This window comes from Falco rusticolus, chromosome 7, assembly GCF_015220075.1.
Source record: "Falco rusticolus isolate bFalRus1 chromosome 7, bFalRus1.pri, whole genome shotgun sequence".
NCBI lineage: Eukaryota > Metazoa > Chordata > Aves > Falconiformes > Falconidae > Falco > Falco rusticolus.
Window position 1 is genome coordinate 49,255,101 of NC_051193.1, and position 17,819 is coordinate 49,272,919.

Sequence of the window (17,819 nt, forward strand, 5' to 3'; positions counted from 1 at the left end):
GGCCTGTGAGACATAAAACAGGTTTGGGAAATCCAGTATCTTCACAATAGATGGGCTATTCAGCATGTCAGCGAATTTATGCTATTGGATTTTGTGGTAATTACATCAGTCCTTTCGCCAATCTTGAAATATTGTCCAATATTGAAAGAAGTCACTTCCAATCTCAAGGCATAAAAAAGTGAAGATGAACATTCATCAGAAAATTTCTTTCATGAGTGTTTTATTTGAATTTATATCATATCCACAAAAATAGAAACAGCCTTTAGAACCATTTTGTGATACATCGTCTCCAAGCTGAGGTTTACAATGACAATAGTGAAATATCTAACTTGGATTTGTTTCCACATGTATACATTGAAGATGATGCTGTGAGAAGCAAGCAGGAATTACGCAATGTGCTGCAGAAAGATGAAAATGTAACTAAACATTTTAATGTCTGTGTAGTTCACCAGCTTACATACAGTTTCTCAGGATGTTTTTAGAGTAAATTGCTCTAATTTTGTGCAGAAAACATAGTTTGAGAGTGCTCATGCCAACACCTTTGACACTGTGATTTGCTTGTAACTATATAAATATAATATACTTTCCTTTCTAGAGCTTTATACATATGAAAAATTATGGTACAATGAAAATCTATACACACGGTGCTACCAGTTCAGCAGCTGCTAATTTAAAGGATACATCTAAAAATATGATTGCTCAGCCTCTGAAATATAAAATAAAAGAGCAATCAGAAATTCTTCTTGTTTAAATAGTAATTTACATAAACATTAATCTCTTCATTTTCTCCATTTGCTTAGGTCTGGTAAAAAGACTCCCTTTGCTTGGTTGCATCTGTCCTTGGCAAGAACTGTAGTTTTAAACAGTCCTTTTTGTTTGTCTTACACAAAGGTTAATATATTTGTAAAAGAGAGTAAATGTTGGCCGTCTTCTATTCCAGCTTTGTGCTATTTTAATGCTGAATGACAAGTACATAGTCTGAAAAGTTCTGCAGAGTGGGAACAGAAACCTGCATGATTTTCACGTGCTGAAAGACATGACGGTGGAAGACTGGCATTTATACTGCACCCCAGCATAAATCACTCTCCAGATTTATACAGTATGCTTCTAAATAAAGCTTTAGCCTTCACAACCTTTAAAAGCAGGTTTAGCTGCTGCTCAGTAACCAAGCAGTGACACGTGTATATCACAAGTTCATTTATCTCCCAAGAAGTTTGTTGAGAGATCTGGTAGAAAGCAGCTTTATGAAGGTATTACAATCAGTTGCTGTACAATGCACGGTAACCTGAGATAAGGTACAACAGTACTGCAGATTTGTGATGGTGCCACTCGTTTCAGATTTTCACCCAAGGTGTGGATTGGGAGTGGTGGGTGGTGGTGAAGAGCATGGAGCAAAGGGCTGCAAATAACCATGGGGTGGGGGGAAGGAATGGTCTTTGGAGCAAAGTGAAGATGTTCTCCTTGTCTGGTGGCCTGGTTCTTGTTATATGAACTACAAAATTATGGTAAAGGAAGTGAAATGTAGCTAATCAAGCTAAAAAAAAAAAAAGGAAATTATTGAGTTGCGCAAAAGCAAGCAAGGCTAGCACAGTCAGTCCAAAAAGAGAAAGAGACTGAGAGAAAAAAATGCTTTGAAGTACAGAGACTTATTATTTGATTTGTAAATAAGATGAACCTCTCTCCACCCAGGTTATGAAAAGTAAAAATTGTCATGTATGGGTAATTGATGGTGACAGCTCTGGCATACAGTGTAGGAGGTGGTGTTATTGTTTGACATGCCCTACATGTGTAGATAACAAGCTAGGCTCTGATGTTTGCTTACAAATTGTTGCTAAGCACATTTGATACCCTTTATATTGATACTTCTGTTGTCTCTTGATTTCATCTCTGTTAACTTTTAAGACAAACAAAAAATGGAATAACCTACAACCTCCAGCTGCACCTTGCTGCATTTCAGGCTAATCTTGATTAGGGGATCAGGGGATGCCTGAGGAAATGGTTATTGGATGGATTTAATATTCTTAATTTTCTTTTTTTTTTTTTTTCTCCTGGACTTCTCAGTCCCCGTTATTGTTTTCCAAATTCCCCATCCCTGAAAAAGTGAGTTGGAATCAATCTTGGTTTCACCTCTGTTAACATCACCAAGAAAATCCTGTTTCTCAACTCCCATATCTCACATACTCAGTGACCTAGTGAAGTGCTGCCTCCTCTAGTTTTTATTTCCCCATGTTCTGTGTGTGCTTGGTGCCAGCAGGAAGCATTTGTGTCTTGGAGAAAGAAAAAGCTGCCAACAAACATTCAGTCTCTGCATTGCACTTCTAGAGATGAGCCCAAAATACTGACTGAGATCTGAATGTCCCCAGACTCTCAGGGTCTTTGTGTTGGTGGGTTTTTTTCCAGCTAAGAATCCCAAGCACAGCTGACAAATACAATATAGAGTTAGACTTGAGAAAAGCAAAGGGAACTCATATATTACAGGCAATGGAGCTTTGCATTTCTCAAAGTTTTTTTGAAATTATCTGTCCAGGTGAGACTTGATCTGCCAGGAGGACCATACGACTTGAAGGGAGACTGCTCCCTCATGCCATGGGATTAATAAATGTTCTGCTTGCCCACCCCCTCACTACTTCGTATGGCATGGATCTGAATGCTTTAATTAGGAGTACAAGAGGGTGGGAGGAGTATTAGTGTTTCTACTGGGAAACCAGTGCCTTTTAGTAAGTTTGCTCAGTGAGAAAACAACCTTCTTTCAATAGCTTTTGGTCCTCGAGATTGACTCTTTCTGCAGTTCACCTCAAAAATGTATAGCCCTTTTCCTGGGATGAGCTGAATGCCCTTTGGAGATTAGGGAGGATACACAGTACCAGGTAAGGTCAGGTCCTAAACTTCTGCCTACAAAAGAAGGTCCCAGTGGTGGAGGTAGTATGGGTTCTCCAAATAAATGCTGACAGCCACCTTGCAGAGCCACTGCTCTCTGTGGCTGGGATAAGCTAACTGAAGAGGAACCCACTCTCTGACTCAACAAAAGCAACTGGAAGCCAGCAAAGTGTTACTCAGAAATTAGAGGAGGGAAGGAACAAGTGATATTGGCCAATGAAAGCTATAAACCAGCTGACTATGGAAGAAGACTACTTGGCTCAGAGATGCTTTACTTTTCCTCCACTTATAGTGGCCTTCCAAAGTGTATTATCTTACTCCCTAAATGCCCTAGTATTTTGTTCCTTCCCTTTCTTTGCATGACTCATAAATCACATTATGCCTGTATGATTTTTAAAAAAGAGAAAAACTTCACAAGAAGGGAAAAATAATCATAATTCTATAATGTTAACTTACATCACAGAAAACTGTGTACATTTTTTCCCCATACAGGACATACTTCAAATAAAATAATTTTAACACCAATAATGATAATGCTCCTTCTTCCCGACAGAAGTAGAATTGGTTTTTCACCCCAGTTTGGTACATAAATATAAGAAAATAGTCTTTGAATATTTACATCCAGGTGTTTTAAATGTTATTTCTTGACATATTTAATTCTCATTTTCTCTCCAGCCACGGGCATTCTTTCCAAATTTATATACTAATCTCCGACCATCCACACGCTCCAGGATTTCTCTTTTATAATAGTATCTGTTAAAATAAAAACATAGAAAAAGATTGAAGATTAAATTCACCTACAGTCCTAAAAGGCCACTGCCAAATAGGCAATCACTTAGCTAGCTGGAAAGTCTTAATACCTAAGATTATTATAACTGAAAGATAGAGAAGAATAAATTGAAGTCTTCTTTTTACTTTATATTAATTATCTTCTTATTTTGAATTTCACCATATTTCAGGTCATAGCATACCGCTATATTTATCACACACTCATGAGATTTCACGGGGTTTTGTCCAGATAAGCCAGGATCTGAAATCAGACTAGGAAAGAATCTCAGCTTCCATTTAAAATTATAACTTTCATAGATGACAGGAAAATGCTACAAGTGTTAAAGCAAAGAGCAATGGAAACTCTCACATACAATTTGTAAACCTATTTTAAGATAATGGGTGGGGGATATGTCTAGTTTCTGAGCGCTGCTGCAAATAACAAGGTATCTGGACATTACTGGGCCATTTAAGCCTTCCCTGATCAGCAGTAGCACATGAACTTTCAGCTTGCTACAACCATGTTTCTTTCTGACATTGGTTGTTCGGGTGGACAGCAACAGAATGTATGTGTTATATATATATATATATATAACAGCAGGGGAAAGAAAAGGCAAAGAAGAACATAGTGTTACAATTTCAAAATTAGTGGGAGACCCCCAAATGTCAAAGAAAGCAACTGGTGCTGCTGACAGTTCATTTTTAAAAGTCAACCAGATTCTCCATTCAGGTAGTTTCTTTACATGTCCCAGTCTTCTACAGCGACATCTCAGCTCACCTCATAGCCCGGCTGAGTTTCTCGTAAGTCATGCTGCTGTTGTTTTTCTTCTTTCCCCAGAGCTGAGCCACAGCTTCGGATTTTAAGAATCTGAAGACACCTTCTGACCGGTCTTCCCACTTGATTAATCCTGGATTTTTCTCAGGATTGAGAAGAATATCTCGAATAAATTCCCAAAGATGAGTTCCTCGAGGGTCTGAAAGAGGAAAGGGGACAGGAAAAAGGAGTGTCTAAAGAGGTCTCCAGGCTATGCTTGCCATTTTTATGTCATGTTCTTACAGCATGTCATCTACAGACAGTGACCACTCGGCCAGGACAAGCTATAGTTCCTGGAGTGCAGGACCCCCACCTCGGAGATATATAGGCAAAAAATGCTGACAGCCTTTTACGTGGAGGTGGAGGAGAGCGTCAGCCTTTGGCAGTCTGAGCCCTGTGGCAGGCAGGTAGAAGCCCCAGCAACCAGGGGAAGCAGAGTCCAAACCACTCACTGCTTCCTTCTGCCTTTGGCACTGTTCCTGCCCTGAAGATAACATGTTTAACTCTTCCCCTCATCTCATTTGCCCATTTTCCTGATATTCTTCTACAGCATGGCATGTAACCTGATATTATCATGTGGTACGTGAAAACGCCAAGATAATTGTGAAGCAGGCACTGAATCTCCATGCATTTAAAAGACAGACGGAAGGCAAAGGAGGTGAAATGCCATTCCACATTAATGAGTATTTGGTCCCAGGTCTCTTAGGTATACATGAAGAAGTAAGAAGGCATAGAATGAATAGAGGGATAGTGAAAAAGCTGGCTAGCCAAAATTGTATGTGAAAAGGGTGTAAAAAAGTTTGACCGTGGTATCAGAAAAGGCAAAACTACATCTCTGAGTTCAACAGGCATACCTCCCATTTTAAGCACAAATCCATCTCACAGTTACTGTAGAGGCGGCACCAGAAAAAGAGACTAAATAAGCATGTCAGATGTAGTAGTTTATGATGGAGAATAAAAAGCACAGTGACAAGGCAGGCTAGAAAGATAGGAGCCCTTTGGTCTGACTTCAAAAGTATGCGAGGGTTTAGACCAAATTAAGAAGGAAACAAGCAAGTCAAAGATGTGAAGGTAAATAGAAAGTGGTACACAGTGCGACATGAGTAGATTTCAGTCAACTAATCCAATATTTTTCTTTATTATTATAACTGTTTTCTAGAACCACCAAAATGTGGTGGACCTAGTCTATCTGGACATCAGTAACATACCCAATAGGTGATGACACAGCAGTCCTGAAGAAACTGAAAATGTTGGGGATTAGCCCAATATGACAAGATGACCTTTTCTATATGCCAAGGCTGTGATTGAGTTCTTAGAACCACAGAATATCTTAAGTTGGAAGGGACCTATAAGGATCATAGAGTCCAACACCCTGCTCCTCACAGGACTATCTAAAACTAAACCATATGACTAAGAGCTTCATCCAGATGCTCCTTGAATTCTGAAAGGCTTGGTGTTCTGACTACTTCCCTGGGGCGCCTGTTCCAGTGACTGACCACTCTCCCAGTGAAGAACCTTTTCCTAACGTCCAATCTGAACTTCCCCTGATGCAGCTTCATTCCATTTCTTCGTGCCCTGTTGCTGGTCACCAGAGAGAGGAGATCAGCACCTCCCTCTTGCTGCCCTCCTTGAGGAAGTTGTAAACTGTGATGAGGTCACCCCTCAACCTTCTCTTCTCTAAGCTGAACAAACCAAGTGACCTCAGTTCTTCGCAGGTTTCTTCAGACCAGTCCCATCTAACCCTTTAATTAGCCACCTTGATATACACACAAGAAAAGAAAAAAGCTATCTGCGTGCAGATAAAAAGTTTAGGAGTTCTGGCTGGGCGAAGTCACAGAGCAAGCTAAGAAGAGGAGTCAGGAAGAGACAGTCAATCTGGATACCATATTGAAACAGGAAGACATCAAATACTACAAAATGTGGTGAGGGACAAATATTGGGGGGTTCTATTACAAATAGGGAATGACAGAATGACACGGGATGCAAAAGACATACACAAGATATTTTCAGCATTAAAATCTCAGTAAAGTACATTAGTGGAACTATTTCCAGAAATCACAACTATGGTAACCTCTACAGAGTCAGGTTCAATCAAAACTAGCAGAAAAAGCAGATTAGGGGAGTACAAAGACTGTCGTATCAGGGGAGATGAAGGTGTCAGGATTGAGGGGCAGGTGCTTGCTTGTAATGCCGTACATGAGAAGTTCTGCAAGGAGATGCTGAGCAGGGTCTCTGGTGCATGCTGCGCCCAGCAGGTGCAGGCACAAGCGTGGCCATGCCCACGGACCTTCCTGATTTAGTCCTAGGTTGCCTTCATCATTCCTTTACTCCCTTCCACCAGCTCAGCTCAACATAGGGCAGAGGCAACTGGTTTCTGGTTGCTTCCCCATAAGCCCTCACTGATAAAAAGCAATTTGAAAAGTATAACAACACTGAGTCAAAAATAGCATAAGAAAACATTACTACAAGCAGTCAGATCCTTGGAGGATTCAATCGTAATAAGGATCTAACCAGTTTTGTTTTCAAAATGCTTCCTTTTCTCTCCCGAAGGGGATTTACTTTTAATGGGTTTCTCTTCCTCGGATCCTAACCGTCCTAAACATGGATGTCAACTTACTGTGCTTCTTGGTGTGGGACTTTGGGGCATGATCTTGCGATTTTTTCACATCTGAAGAATCTGCAGAGAAGGAAAATGAAGCCTATTTGTAAATTTGATTAAAGGCTTTCCATTGACTAGCAGGTTGAAAGAAATAAAACCACAAAAAAGAACGAATATCTCTTTTAAAGATAATCACTTTTCAGAAGGTAATCTAAGTAAGGAGGAAGGGGGACAGTTTTGTTTTCTGTACTATATGTTAATCAGCACACTTCACAAAGAGATCATTGATGAATAAAGAATGAATGCAGAGGTAAACATTTGGCTTTTGAAACCTAAATTTGGTTAACAAATACCTCACCTCATGTTTTGTGTGAGAGAGAAAAAAATAAGATGATCACCTCTACAAAACGAATCCTGAATTGTCCCATTATGTCTTAGTCTTTGCAGAAGCATGTATCTTTGGGGGCTTATTTGTTTCTGAAGAGATGATCTAATGTGAAATGTATGCACTGGTACCAATGCACAGAACACCTACCTGACTAAAACATAATGAACTGGCAAAGCATTGCTGTTTAGGGGGGAACGGGGAGGGGGGAACAGGGCTGCGCTGGTAGGAGTTTTTGGCAGCTGGACGTGCATATATTGTTCCATGGCTCAGAGCCATAGAAACAAGCCATTTCTCATCAATGGTACTTTATCAACTGCAGCCAGCCAGAGCAAGAATAGGATTTCTGGCACAAGTGTTTCTTCAGAAATGAAGAAAAAGAAAAGTTCTGCTTGTTCATAACTGTAACCTACCTTGCAGTCTGCACGTTCAACCCTCCTGCCCTCAAACCACCGCAGCCTGGCTCTCCTTTTGTCATTAATGAATATCTTTCATCTGATTGCTCTAAGTCTCGCAAAATCTGTGGGATAGTCATAAGAGGGAGCCCCTTCTGTGTTTGCTTTTCAGCCTACTTCATGCCTGAATTCCATAAAGCAAAGCTTAAGGTCCCACGCATGTTTTCCCAGCTCCTATGAATGCACGATTATCATACTTTTCATGGAACCCGGGCATTTGCATGGGAAAATGACTCACAGGAAATATTAATTTGCATAGAAACTTGTCAGATTTGCACAAGCAACTGCAACAACTGCATGTGAAAAGGTAGATGCAAAGCTATTCACACACCTGCTTTATTCATACATAACTGGAAATATAAACTGAACAGGTCAGTGAGGATAAGCCTAACCTCCACTGTTCTGAGCCTGACATAATTATTGTCCTTGACCCCCAAGCAGCAAACGTGCTCTGAGTCATTTTGCCTTCCCAGTCTCAGAGAGCAGGAACTAGCCTGAACCTCACTCAGCTTGGGGGGAAAAAGTAAAATTAGGCTTATTTCGCTGCCTTTCCCCAGATTACGATTCCCCTGATGTTATTAAAAGCCTGTGGGAACTCCGGGCAAGGAAAGCAGGACTCAGTCCTTTATTTGCCCTTACATAATTCCTTCTCATTTTGTAATCCCACAATTCGCTTGCAAATGTTTGTTATGCTCCACTTAGCTGGAGATTTATTCTTGGAAGTTTAGCTGCCTTCTGCCTATCTGGTGATATATTCTGGATTTCAGCTGTGTAAATAGCCTCCCGCTCTGCCTCCGCTCCTACGTGGAGACCAGTTTCAAACATGCCATGTTAGGAGGCTGAGGCCTGACAGATGAAAAGAGTTATGATGCAGTTTCAACAAAGCTGTCTTACAAAACTTTTGACAAAAGGTTGCACAGTATTTGCATATGATTCAGGAATGAGCCATTTTTTTACGGGATATACAAATTTAGTTTTTACAGGAGGCTGTGCCCTTGGCGTGCCACCCTAGCTCTAGGCTTAAGCAGTCAGCGGGTAAACACACTGTGCCAGGATCTTGACTGGTCCCCATTCCTGTCAGAGAGCTCTGAAATCCTGGTAGCCATCTTGTGAGAGTGGGTGGAGGCAGTGCAGAAAGCAAACAGAGTGCTTGGTTGGGTTTTTCTTTAAGATTTGGTGGTTTTCTCTTCTGGTCAGGTTTTCTCTCTTTTATTTATTTATTTGTTTGTTTGTTTGTTTGTTTATTTATTGCTGAGTTTAAACTGTATGTCACTTGGGAAATGCGGCTGTGCTGGGAGGCCAGGGGATGCCGTGAACGGGCATCACAGAGCCTGTGACTGCCTCCCACGTGCAGCGACACCGGCTGCCCCCAGCGCGGAGGCAGTGCCTGTGGGGTTGCACCTACAGCAGTGTGCTTTCCTCTCTCATCCCCCCCTGAGCTTCACTGCTTTCCCCCTCGGGTCTGTTTGCTTAACAATCTCCTAAGAAGGACCTGCCTTTCCTTCCCGCCTTTCTCACTCCCCTGCCATCTCTGCTCTCCTCTTTTCCTGCTGCGTCGCTCTCCCGCCTCCACCCCCAGGATATGGCCCACAGTCCCGTGGCCCCTACACATGTGCCGGGACTGCACTTTTGCCAGGCGCTATGGCAAATGGGTTTGCTCTTTCTCCTGCCCTTTAGCAGGCAGATTGTAGCTCTGCCTCATGGAAGCACGGTGAAGAGGCGTGCAGTGCCTGACCTGCTGTCAGCCGAGACAGGCTCCACGAAGAAGCCCTTCTGCTGGCACAGTTGGACTGAGGGCTTGGTGTTAGCCCTACGGCTCCCCCAGGCCAGCCCCAAACCCAGCCACCTACTCAGTGTGAACCACTGGCTCACGAGGGAAATGCAGACACTTCTGGGGAGGAACATGGCACTCATTTGCCCAGATCCAGCTTACACCACAGAAAAGTGTGGTGGATCTGAAACATCTCATCTCTGACACTAACACCTTCCCCTTTGACTCAGCCATTCCAAAAGATAAGTGGAGATTGCAGATTATGTGATCTTCTTTGTCTTGACAGAGAGAAAAGCATTTCTTTAAAGCAAGCTATTGTAATAATGATAGCTAAAAGAGCGTCAGAATCAGTATTACTTGTTTTAAAATTACTGGAGGCTCAGATTCAATCCTACAACAGAACACCACAGAGACTATTACACGTCGGTAGCTCTGGGACAAGTGACAAACAATTAACAATATAATTACAAGTTCCTTACCAGGAGGCTGGTGACTAGGTGTCGTCATGGAAATCTGAGCACGACAGAATGTTTTACTGTCTAATAGCTCTGGGAATTAAAAAGAAGACGTTTATAGCAATAGCTTCAGACAATAAAAACCATCTCAGAAATGCATGAAGTATTGTGATGTTAGTTACCTACTGTGCTACCATAGCCACTGTCATATAGGTAATTCTCCTCTTTCCAGGACACCATTAGTGACGGATCTGAAGGTAAAGGACCAAAAGGAAAATTAGTTCACTAAAAGAAATTTTTTAGCACAGAGGTGAATACTGAGCACTGAAGGAATAAGAAATGTGCAAAAAAAGAGCTGTGAAGGGAACCAAGAAGTGAAGGGGCTATGCACGAAATTATTTTCTTTCACTCAAAATTATGGATGGGGTTTTGCATGCTCAGGCAAATGTACTTACACAAAGCACTGACTTTTAGAAATAACGTATTAGGCTCTTCCTTTTCCTGGCTAATATATCATTAATGCCTGCCCTTGAAAGAGGTTTCCTATGGCAGATCAACTCTAATTCTATCCAATCCAGTCCTGAATTCTCAGCCCCTGGTGATCATGACAGTGCTTTGGTGCCATAGAGATGAAAGTCTTCTCAAATATCTAGTAAAACAGGAGGATGCCTATAATGAGTATTTATTTCTATAATGGTAGAACTCAAAAGTCCCTCCTGAAACAGCTTCACGTGTAAGCCCATAGTGAGAAACATGAAAGCCTCATCCTAGATGAAGGACCATTTTATTCCAGGCATGTCAGGTCCCCATCCTTAACCTAAAAAGCATCTCCATGATAAAAGAGGAATTATTTTTAGTGACCTTCTGGTCAGATGGATCAAGATAAGCAGAACAGAAGTATTTTCTTTATGACCTGTACATTGCAAGATATACAGAAGTATTGTCTTTATGACCTGTATATTGGTCAGAAAAATATTCTCTTCACAGTGCATTTTTTGAGGTCAGAAGCCTTAAAAATCTCTTTTCTATTTGAGTCCAGCTCAGAAAGGATAAGATGTAAGGTTTACATCTAGGTTTTACTTCATTTTTTTTCATGTTCATATAAATAAAATTTTTAAAAAATCAAAAATTAGTTATAGCTAAATCATCATGTTTGGCTGAGTTACCACTTACGACATAGGAATTTAGCAGGCATGCTAAGTAATAGCTGCATGTTTGGGCACCCTGAGCTTGCGTTCCTACAATAGCACACACCCTCTGCTTGCTTGGACACCTGATCTGCCTAATGTTGCCTCTGAAAACAGGCCTTACCTAGCCAGAACATGGCGAGACAGCTTGTCTTCCTATTTTGGCCTTTTTCAGTACCCACGTCTTTCCAACTGCAACAGTCTACTAGGATGAGGCAGGCCACCCCTCTAAACCTCCAGCCCCATCCCTGCTGGCTCACAAGGAGTCCCCTTCGCGGCAGCCCTAATCCGTACCACCTGTTCCTCCCCATGCAGAAACTAAACCTACTCCCACTGCCCACGGTCAGCGTTGCCAGAGCCCCACCATGCCACTCCTGATTCACCACAGCTAGGAGAACCACCAGTTAGTCCGGGGCTTTGACCTTTCTAGGATGTGCAGCTGAGGTACTTTGCATTGCCCTGTGTATCTCTGGTGGGAGAAGGAACTAATATTATACCAAGATCTCATAAATTAGGACTTGAAGGATTACTGTAGTTTCCTATATGGCAAGCATTAAGGCTGCTGCATGCACATCACCCACACTATGCAGGCACAGGCAGAGAGTGGATGGCAGATTGTAATGCCTGGCCCACTGCAAGAAGAAGGTAAATAGTATCCCTGGCTGGAGAGGCTGGATTCCTCTGGATTAGCTGAATAAACAGGCTGGCAGTATTTGTCAGAGACATCGCACGCTATGAATCTGCATTCATTCTGCCATGAGATACTAAAACATGGCTCACGAACACACCCACATACAAAGGGGCTGGGACTAGTGGGATAGAGAGAGTTCGGGTACAGACAGAGGTACTCTGGCAAAGGAACCAGGAAAATAATCATGTCTGAAGAGTGGGATTGAACCTAGCTGATGTTCTTTCTCAGTGAAACAAAGTCCTGGGAGAAAAGGGATCTAGCTATGAACACAGTAAAAAAAGAGACTGCAACAGGAAAAATGCAGATTTATTCAAACCAAAATGCTACCTGAATTTCAGTTTCATTGAAATGTGAAGAAATGGAAATGTAACATTTTTCTCTCTCTCTAAGTTGTTTTGTTGGGAAATTTCCTCATCTTTCAAGCACTAATAGCACTTCACAACAAAATATTTTTTCTCTCTTTTTTTATAAACTGAGAATACTGTGAAAATAGTTGGTTTTCAAATCTGCTGAACGAAGCACAGAATGAAGTCCTCTACAAAGCCACACTCACTGAACACCGCAAACTATTCCAACTCTGAACAGGAGTATATACTGCTGATACTGCAGAGGTCTCCCAGGAAAAGTGGCCACATGCAAACTAAGATCGGTGGTACTACCTGAAACTTCAAAAAGGAGACACTGACTGATATTTGTGTTACTCCTTTATCCTGCATGATACACTTTCCATTTAATTTAATGCCACTTTGACATAGCTCTCTTGGAATGAAGAGTTTCCCCCTTTTGTCATCATTAAAAGACAGCTTACCCAACTGTTACTCACCTGTTTGCTCTGTCTTCACGATGACATTATGAGATTGGTACATGTCACTTCCACACTGGCCTGCAAGAAAACATGGCAGATAGGATGTATGACAACAAGTACAGAAGAATCAAAGGTATTAGCTCCAAGTGGCAACTGCTACAGCTGAGCCAGAGGGCTATATCTGGAGCAGGAAACATACTCTTTGCCCTGGTCCTTCAAAATTCTGTGTTATGTCATATCTAAGCAATTTAGCAATAGAGTGAATGAGGTGTAAGCAGTATAGTAAACATAGCAAATGAGACCTGCCAGCTAGGTCTCTGGGGAATGTAAGCGACTTCTGACAACCCCAGAATTCTGACCACTGTACATGCATCTTTGCCTCACATCTATTTACCGTTCCATTTTAGGTGTTGAAGGTTGCTGTAAAGCAGTTGCCCTGCTGTCCCAGCTGCCTGAGTGAATTCCTGCAGGCTCATGCTGCACAGATGTTCCCCGTTGATATCAAACTCCTGGAAAGGTATGCAATTGGCATCCAGTTGGTTGGTATCAAGAAGATGCTGCAGCCACTCCCAGACTTGAAATTTAGTCCAGTACTGCGGGTGTATTTCGTGCCACTGGGTTCCATAGAAGCTGCTGGACACTGGAAAAGAAAATAGGTGTTTGCTGTCTCTGTTAGAGCCACAGGATTACGTCTACAACAAGAAAGGTCTATAGCTAAATTGCACCCCCTGGAAGTACACAGATCTAGATTCTTTTCTCAGTCCTTAACACTAGCTCAGTAGCTATTTCTGGAGAAGGTATTGTTATGCGGTTTTGCCTCAGTTTTCCAATTAAAAACTGGGAATTATTACATTACACGTCTCTTGGCAGATTGAGTATGTAGGAATTAATTTATTGATGTTGGCTAAATACACCAAAATTCTTTGATAGAAGATACCTTACAGAAGTACTGTTGAAAAGGTATGTTGATCCTCAAGTGGGAAAATAATTTTGTGCATCAGAAAATGATGGAGAAACCTTGCAAAAATCTCATAATGTGACATGGAAATTTTCTCTGAATAAGGACTTAGTAAGAACTAAATATGAACTGTGGGATTTAATCAAAGAATGATAAAAGCCAAGGCACTCTCATATTGCTCCACAGTGAAAGCCTATCACTATTCAGCTTCATGACAGAGCCCACTTTCTGATGAATGCACGTTACTTCTGTAGTCTGGTAAGGTGATTTCTGAATGCAGTTTTAAAACTCATTTTTAGTTACGAAAGCCGCCTAATTTTCTTGTCAGGTTGTCTGAATCTTTTCCTGACAATCTTTTAAACTGCCCTCAGTTTTATGTCATTGCATGACAATAATTTATGTGACCAAATGAAAGAAATTGTATGTGGGGATAGAATAATTATTAAAGAGCAAAGGCAGCACTGCTTTGGTCAGCCATCACAGAAGGGCTGGCAAAAGGAGTTCAGTGCAATTTATTCCTTGGGAAAGGAGGACAATGGAGTATGCCAGGCACAGATGGTGGCATGATAAAATGCTCACAAGTGCATAAAGGGTTTAAGGATGAGAGAATGAGAAATTGCAGAGGTGGCTGAATTACAGGAGGAGCAAAGACTGCCACAGCCTTGCTCTACAGTAGCCTCACTCCAGGATATGGTGCCAGTCCGTTCTCAGTGTCCTCAAGAAAAAATTACCCACATAGCTGTCAGAAATACTGACAACAGTGGATAGTGCTAGAGGACCACAAGCAACAGAGCTGGCACATTTCAGGAAATCACCTCCCCTCAGTTCCCACTAGACTTCAGGCCTCTTTGGTTGAGAAAGGCTGTGCGCAGTGCTAGTTTCCAGGTAAACACAAAAAAGCCCCACAGTTACTTGGGTTTCTTCATAAATATTGGCCAACAAGGTCCGTGTCAGTAACCTAGGGAGTTTGCAGGACTGTCTCTTATCCTCCTGTTGAAGGATTTGGGGAATGAGAGTGCAAATTATGAAGTGTCATATGTCAGAGAATAAAGATTTGATGGACTGTCAAGTATACCCTGAAAAGGAGGTTGATATGTATTTCCATCACTTCAGAAGCATATAGGAACTTCAGAGGCCACTAGACTCTTAATGTAAATGGAGAACCTTTAGTGAGAGGAAATACTAGCTGGGTAAAAGGAAGTGAAGTGGTGAATGATGATAGAGGCTGGTCAGAGCTTTTGGCTTCCTGTCCCTCTAAAACATAAGTGAATCCTGAGGAGCTCCATCCACACTGGAAACATGAAAATAGACCCCACCGTTTCCCTCCACAAAATCCTGTGCAAAGTGAAACTCAGCTAGGACATTTTTCCCCATGAACATGCTACAGACAGGTCAGCACATTAATTAAGTGCATACTTACGTATTCCTGTGTATTTAGAAATTTATAAATTTAGAATTAGTGTAATAAAACCCCCCAAAAGTTTAGTTGAGAGGGAATTTGTATTGTAAGTTTTGTACAGCATTATTTGCATTAGAACAACTGCACTATGTGTTCGTCTGCTTAGATTTTAAGGTTTACCTGTCAATTGAGTGATAAAAATGATTTTGAAATTGTATCAGACACTATAGATAGATAGTTAGATAGATAGATATGTACTTCTATCTATATTTTTATACCGAGGGGGAATATATATAAACATATTTTTATATATACAGCCATATAATCAGAAAATAGTAAGAAAAAAATAGTTCTCAGATCACAAACTATCTAGTGCTCTAACGTCAGTCTAATTAGAAAGTTATCAAGTAATCTGAGCTGAAAAAACAAATATGGTAAAGCAGCAAAAAGACCATTCCCCCTGGAAAGCTGGGGGGTGATTAGCAACAAACAGTAATGTTGGTTCAGAGAAAGCATCAGGGGTAAAGATAAGAGAGAAAGAATTCCGGACCAAGGAGGGGGAATATTTGGCACTTTCAATTTACCACTAAATTAATTCTAAGAAAAAGAACCACTAAGGAAATGAACCATAAACCGGTCACTTTCAGAAACTTAGTGTTGCAAGTTTAGCTTTTTACAAATAAAGTAGCAAATGGAAAATTTTCTTACCAGAAGTGAAACTCCAGTAAACTAGTATTACTGAAAAATAACATCTGTGCATGCTTAAAGGTGTAGTAGCCCCTTCTCCTCTGCATTCCCCAAAAAAACACGGCTCAGAGCCACTAAATTCCTCCTACCATTACATGTGGAATATCCGTCTGTCCAGGAAGGCTGCTGATGGAGTAGATTGCTGCCGGAATTGATACTCATTCTGCCAGCTCCTTCCAAAATCATGATCTGTAAGTGAATCGAACAGCTTGCTTAGTGAGCTGTGTCTAGTCCAAGAAGTAAATGGCAAAAAAAAACCCCCAAAAAATCCACTGAAAGTGAAGTGAGGAAGCCAATTTCATTTGTAGAAGATACAACTGAAATCAGGAACATGTTGCCACAACCCCTTTTCCACTGCCACAAAATCTCTTTATGATAAACATTACCATGATTGATTTGCATATGCAAGAAGCAAGTTTCTACAGCTGCCCATCCATAAATGAATAACCTGTAATCAGAAATGAAGCTGAATGAAAAGACAAAGCTCCTGACAGAGCAATACAGGAAAATTGCCAAGCTTTAAGGAATGAAATACTAAATATTTTCATTATTTTACATGTAATTTGAAGACAAAAATGGCTTAAACAAGCTTTTATTTTTTTCTTTTCTTTTCTTTTCTTTTTTTTTTGAGAGAAAAGACTTTTCAGTAATTGCAAATGAAACTATACAGTTGACAACAACCCATGTTCAGAAACTCCCTCACATAGAAGGACGTACATGTTAATGCTACAGGGAGGTGATGTTACAAGGAATATTTTGTCAGGTGACCCACTTTCTTATCTGATCTGTGTCAGCAGTGTCTATAACACTTCTCAGTAACAAATATCACAGATCACACATTTCAAACTACTGAAAAATCAGATGGTCATAGATCTCATAAATGAGAAAGCCACTGTTGTAACAGAAACAGCATTTTGGAGTGACACCACCCCGAAGCCAGCATTCCCTCTTTTAAATAACACAAACTTTACTTTCTACTTACCTAGAATTAGCACTATGAATAAAACTGTCCTTTATTTCAGTTATACTTAAAAAACTCCACCCTGCTTTTACGAAATTTTAGAAAAATGTCACATATTTATCACATGCTTAATCATTCCAGTGAAGGTATACACAGTTCTCCAGGTATTTTTTATATTTTAACTTATCTTTCAGTGGTTTGAAGTTACAATGTTTAAAAACACACATTATAACCATGGACATTCTTCAAGAGTTTGGAAAAATAATTTGTTAAATACTATAAAGGCTTCAGATTGTTACTCTTATACAAATACACAGGGAAAAAAAAACAAACTGTTGTTCAAAAATATTCTAAACAGAAACCCACAAAGTCTGTAAAAACAAAATCTTAAACATCAGGATGGCATGTGCACGCAGCTAGACATCACCCTGGAATTAAAAAGATGATGAAATACAAAATGGACTTGTGAAAAGTAAGGTCACTGGTCTTGGTTGTTTTCTCACTGAGGCCAATGAGAAAACTTCCATTGAGAGCACAGCCTGACCCCCTACAAGCTTATACCTGCAACCTTTTTGTTAGAAAGAGTCAATAGAAACACTTACCACCTTGGTTTTAAAGAACAGCCTGAAAATTACCTGGGTTGGTGTTCCCTTCTGTCATTTAAAATAAATTATGCAACTTTTTAAAATTACAAGTCTCTCTCTCTTCCCTCTCCCCTCAAAATGTATTTAGAGTGGGAGAGGGAGAGAGAATTTACCAAGAATTGCTTAAAAAGCCAAAGCGTTAGGGAGTTTATCACAGGGAATGGTGCTTCACAGTATAACCTAGTTCAGGACCTTTTTTTGTAGCTATACAAAATGGCAAAATCAAACCACGGATGTTTTACCTGTTGTTTTTCACTCATAATCCTCACCCATCTGTGACTCAGTGACCACCAGCAAGGAGAA

General features: G+C 40.7%; 1 protein-coding gene across 1 annotated transcript; it reads right to left on the bottom strand.

The window, feature by feature from the left end:
- Positions 1–310: 310 nt before the first annotated feature.
- EHF (ETS homologous factor) lies at positions 311–16,100 on the bottom strand. The gene is made up of 8 exons (XM_037393255.1): positions 16,001–16,100; positions 13,202–13,447; positions 12,826–12,885; positions 10,307–10,375; positions 10,149–10,217; positions 7,077–7,136; positions 4,424–4,619; positions 311–3,630 (listed from the first exon to the last, which is right to left on the bottom strand). Exons 1-8 carry the CDS (start codon positions 16,095–16,097, stop codon positions 3,531–3,533), a joined length of 897 nt encoding a protein of 298 aa, XP_037249152.1. The 5' UTR covers positions 16,098–16,100; the 3' UTR covers positions 311–3,530.
- Positions 16,101–17,819: the final 1,719 nt, after the last annotated feature.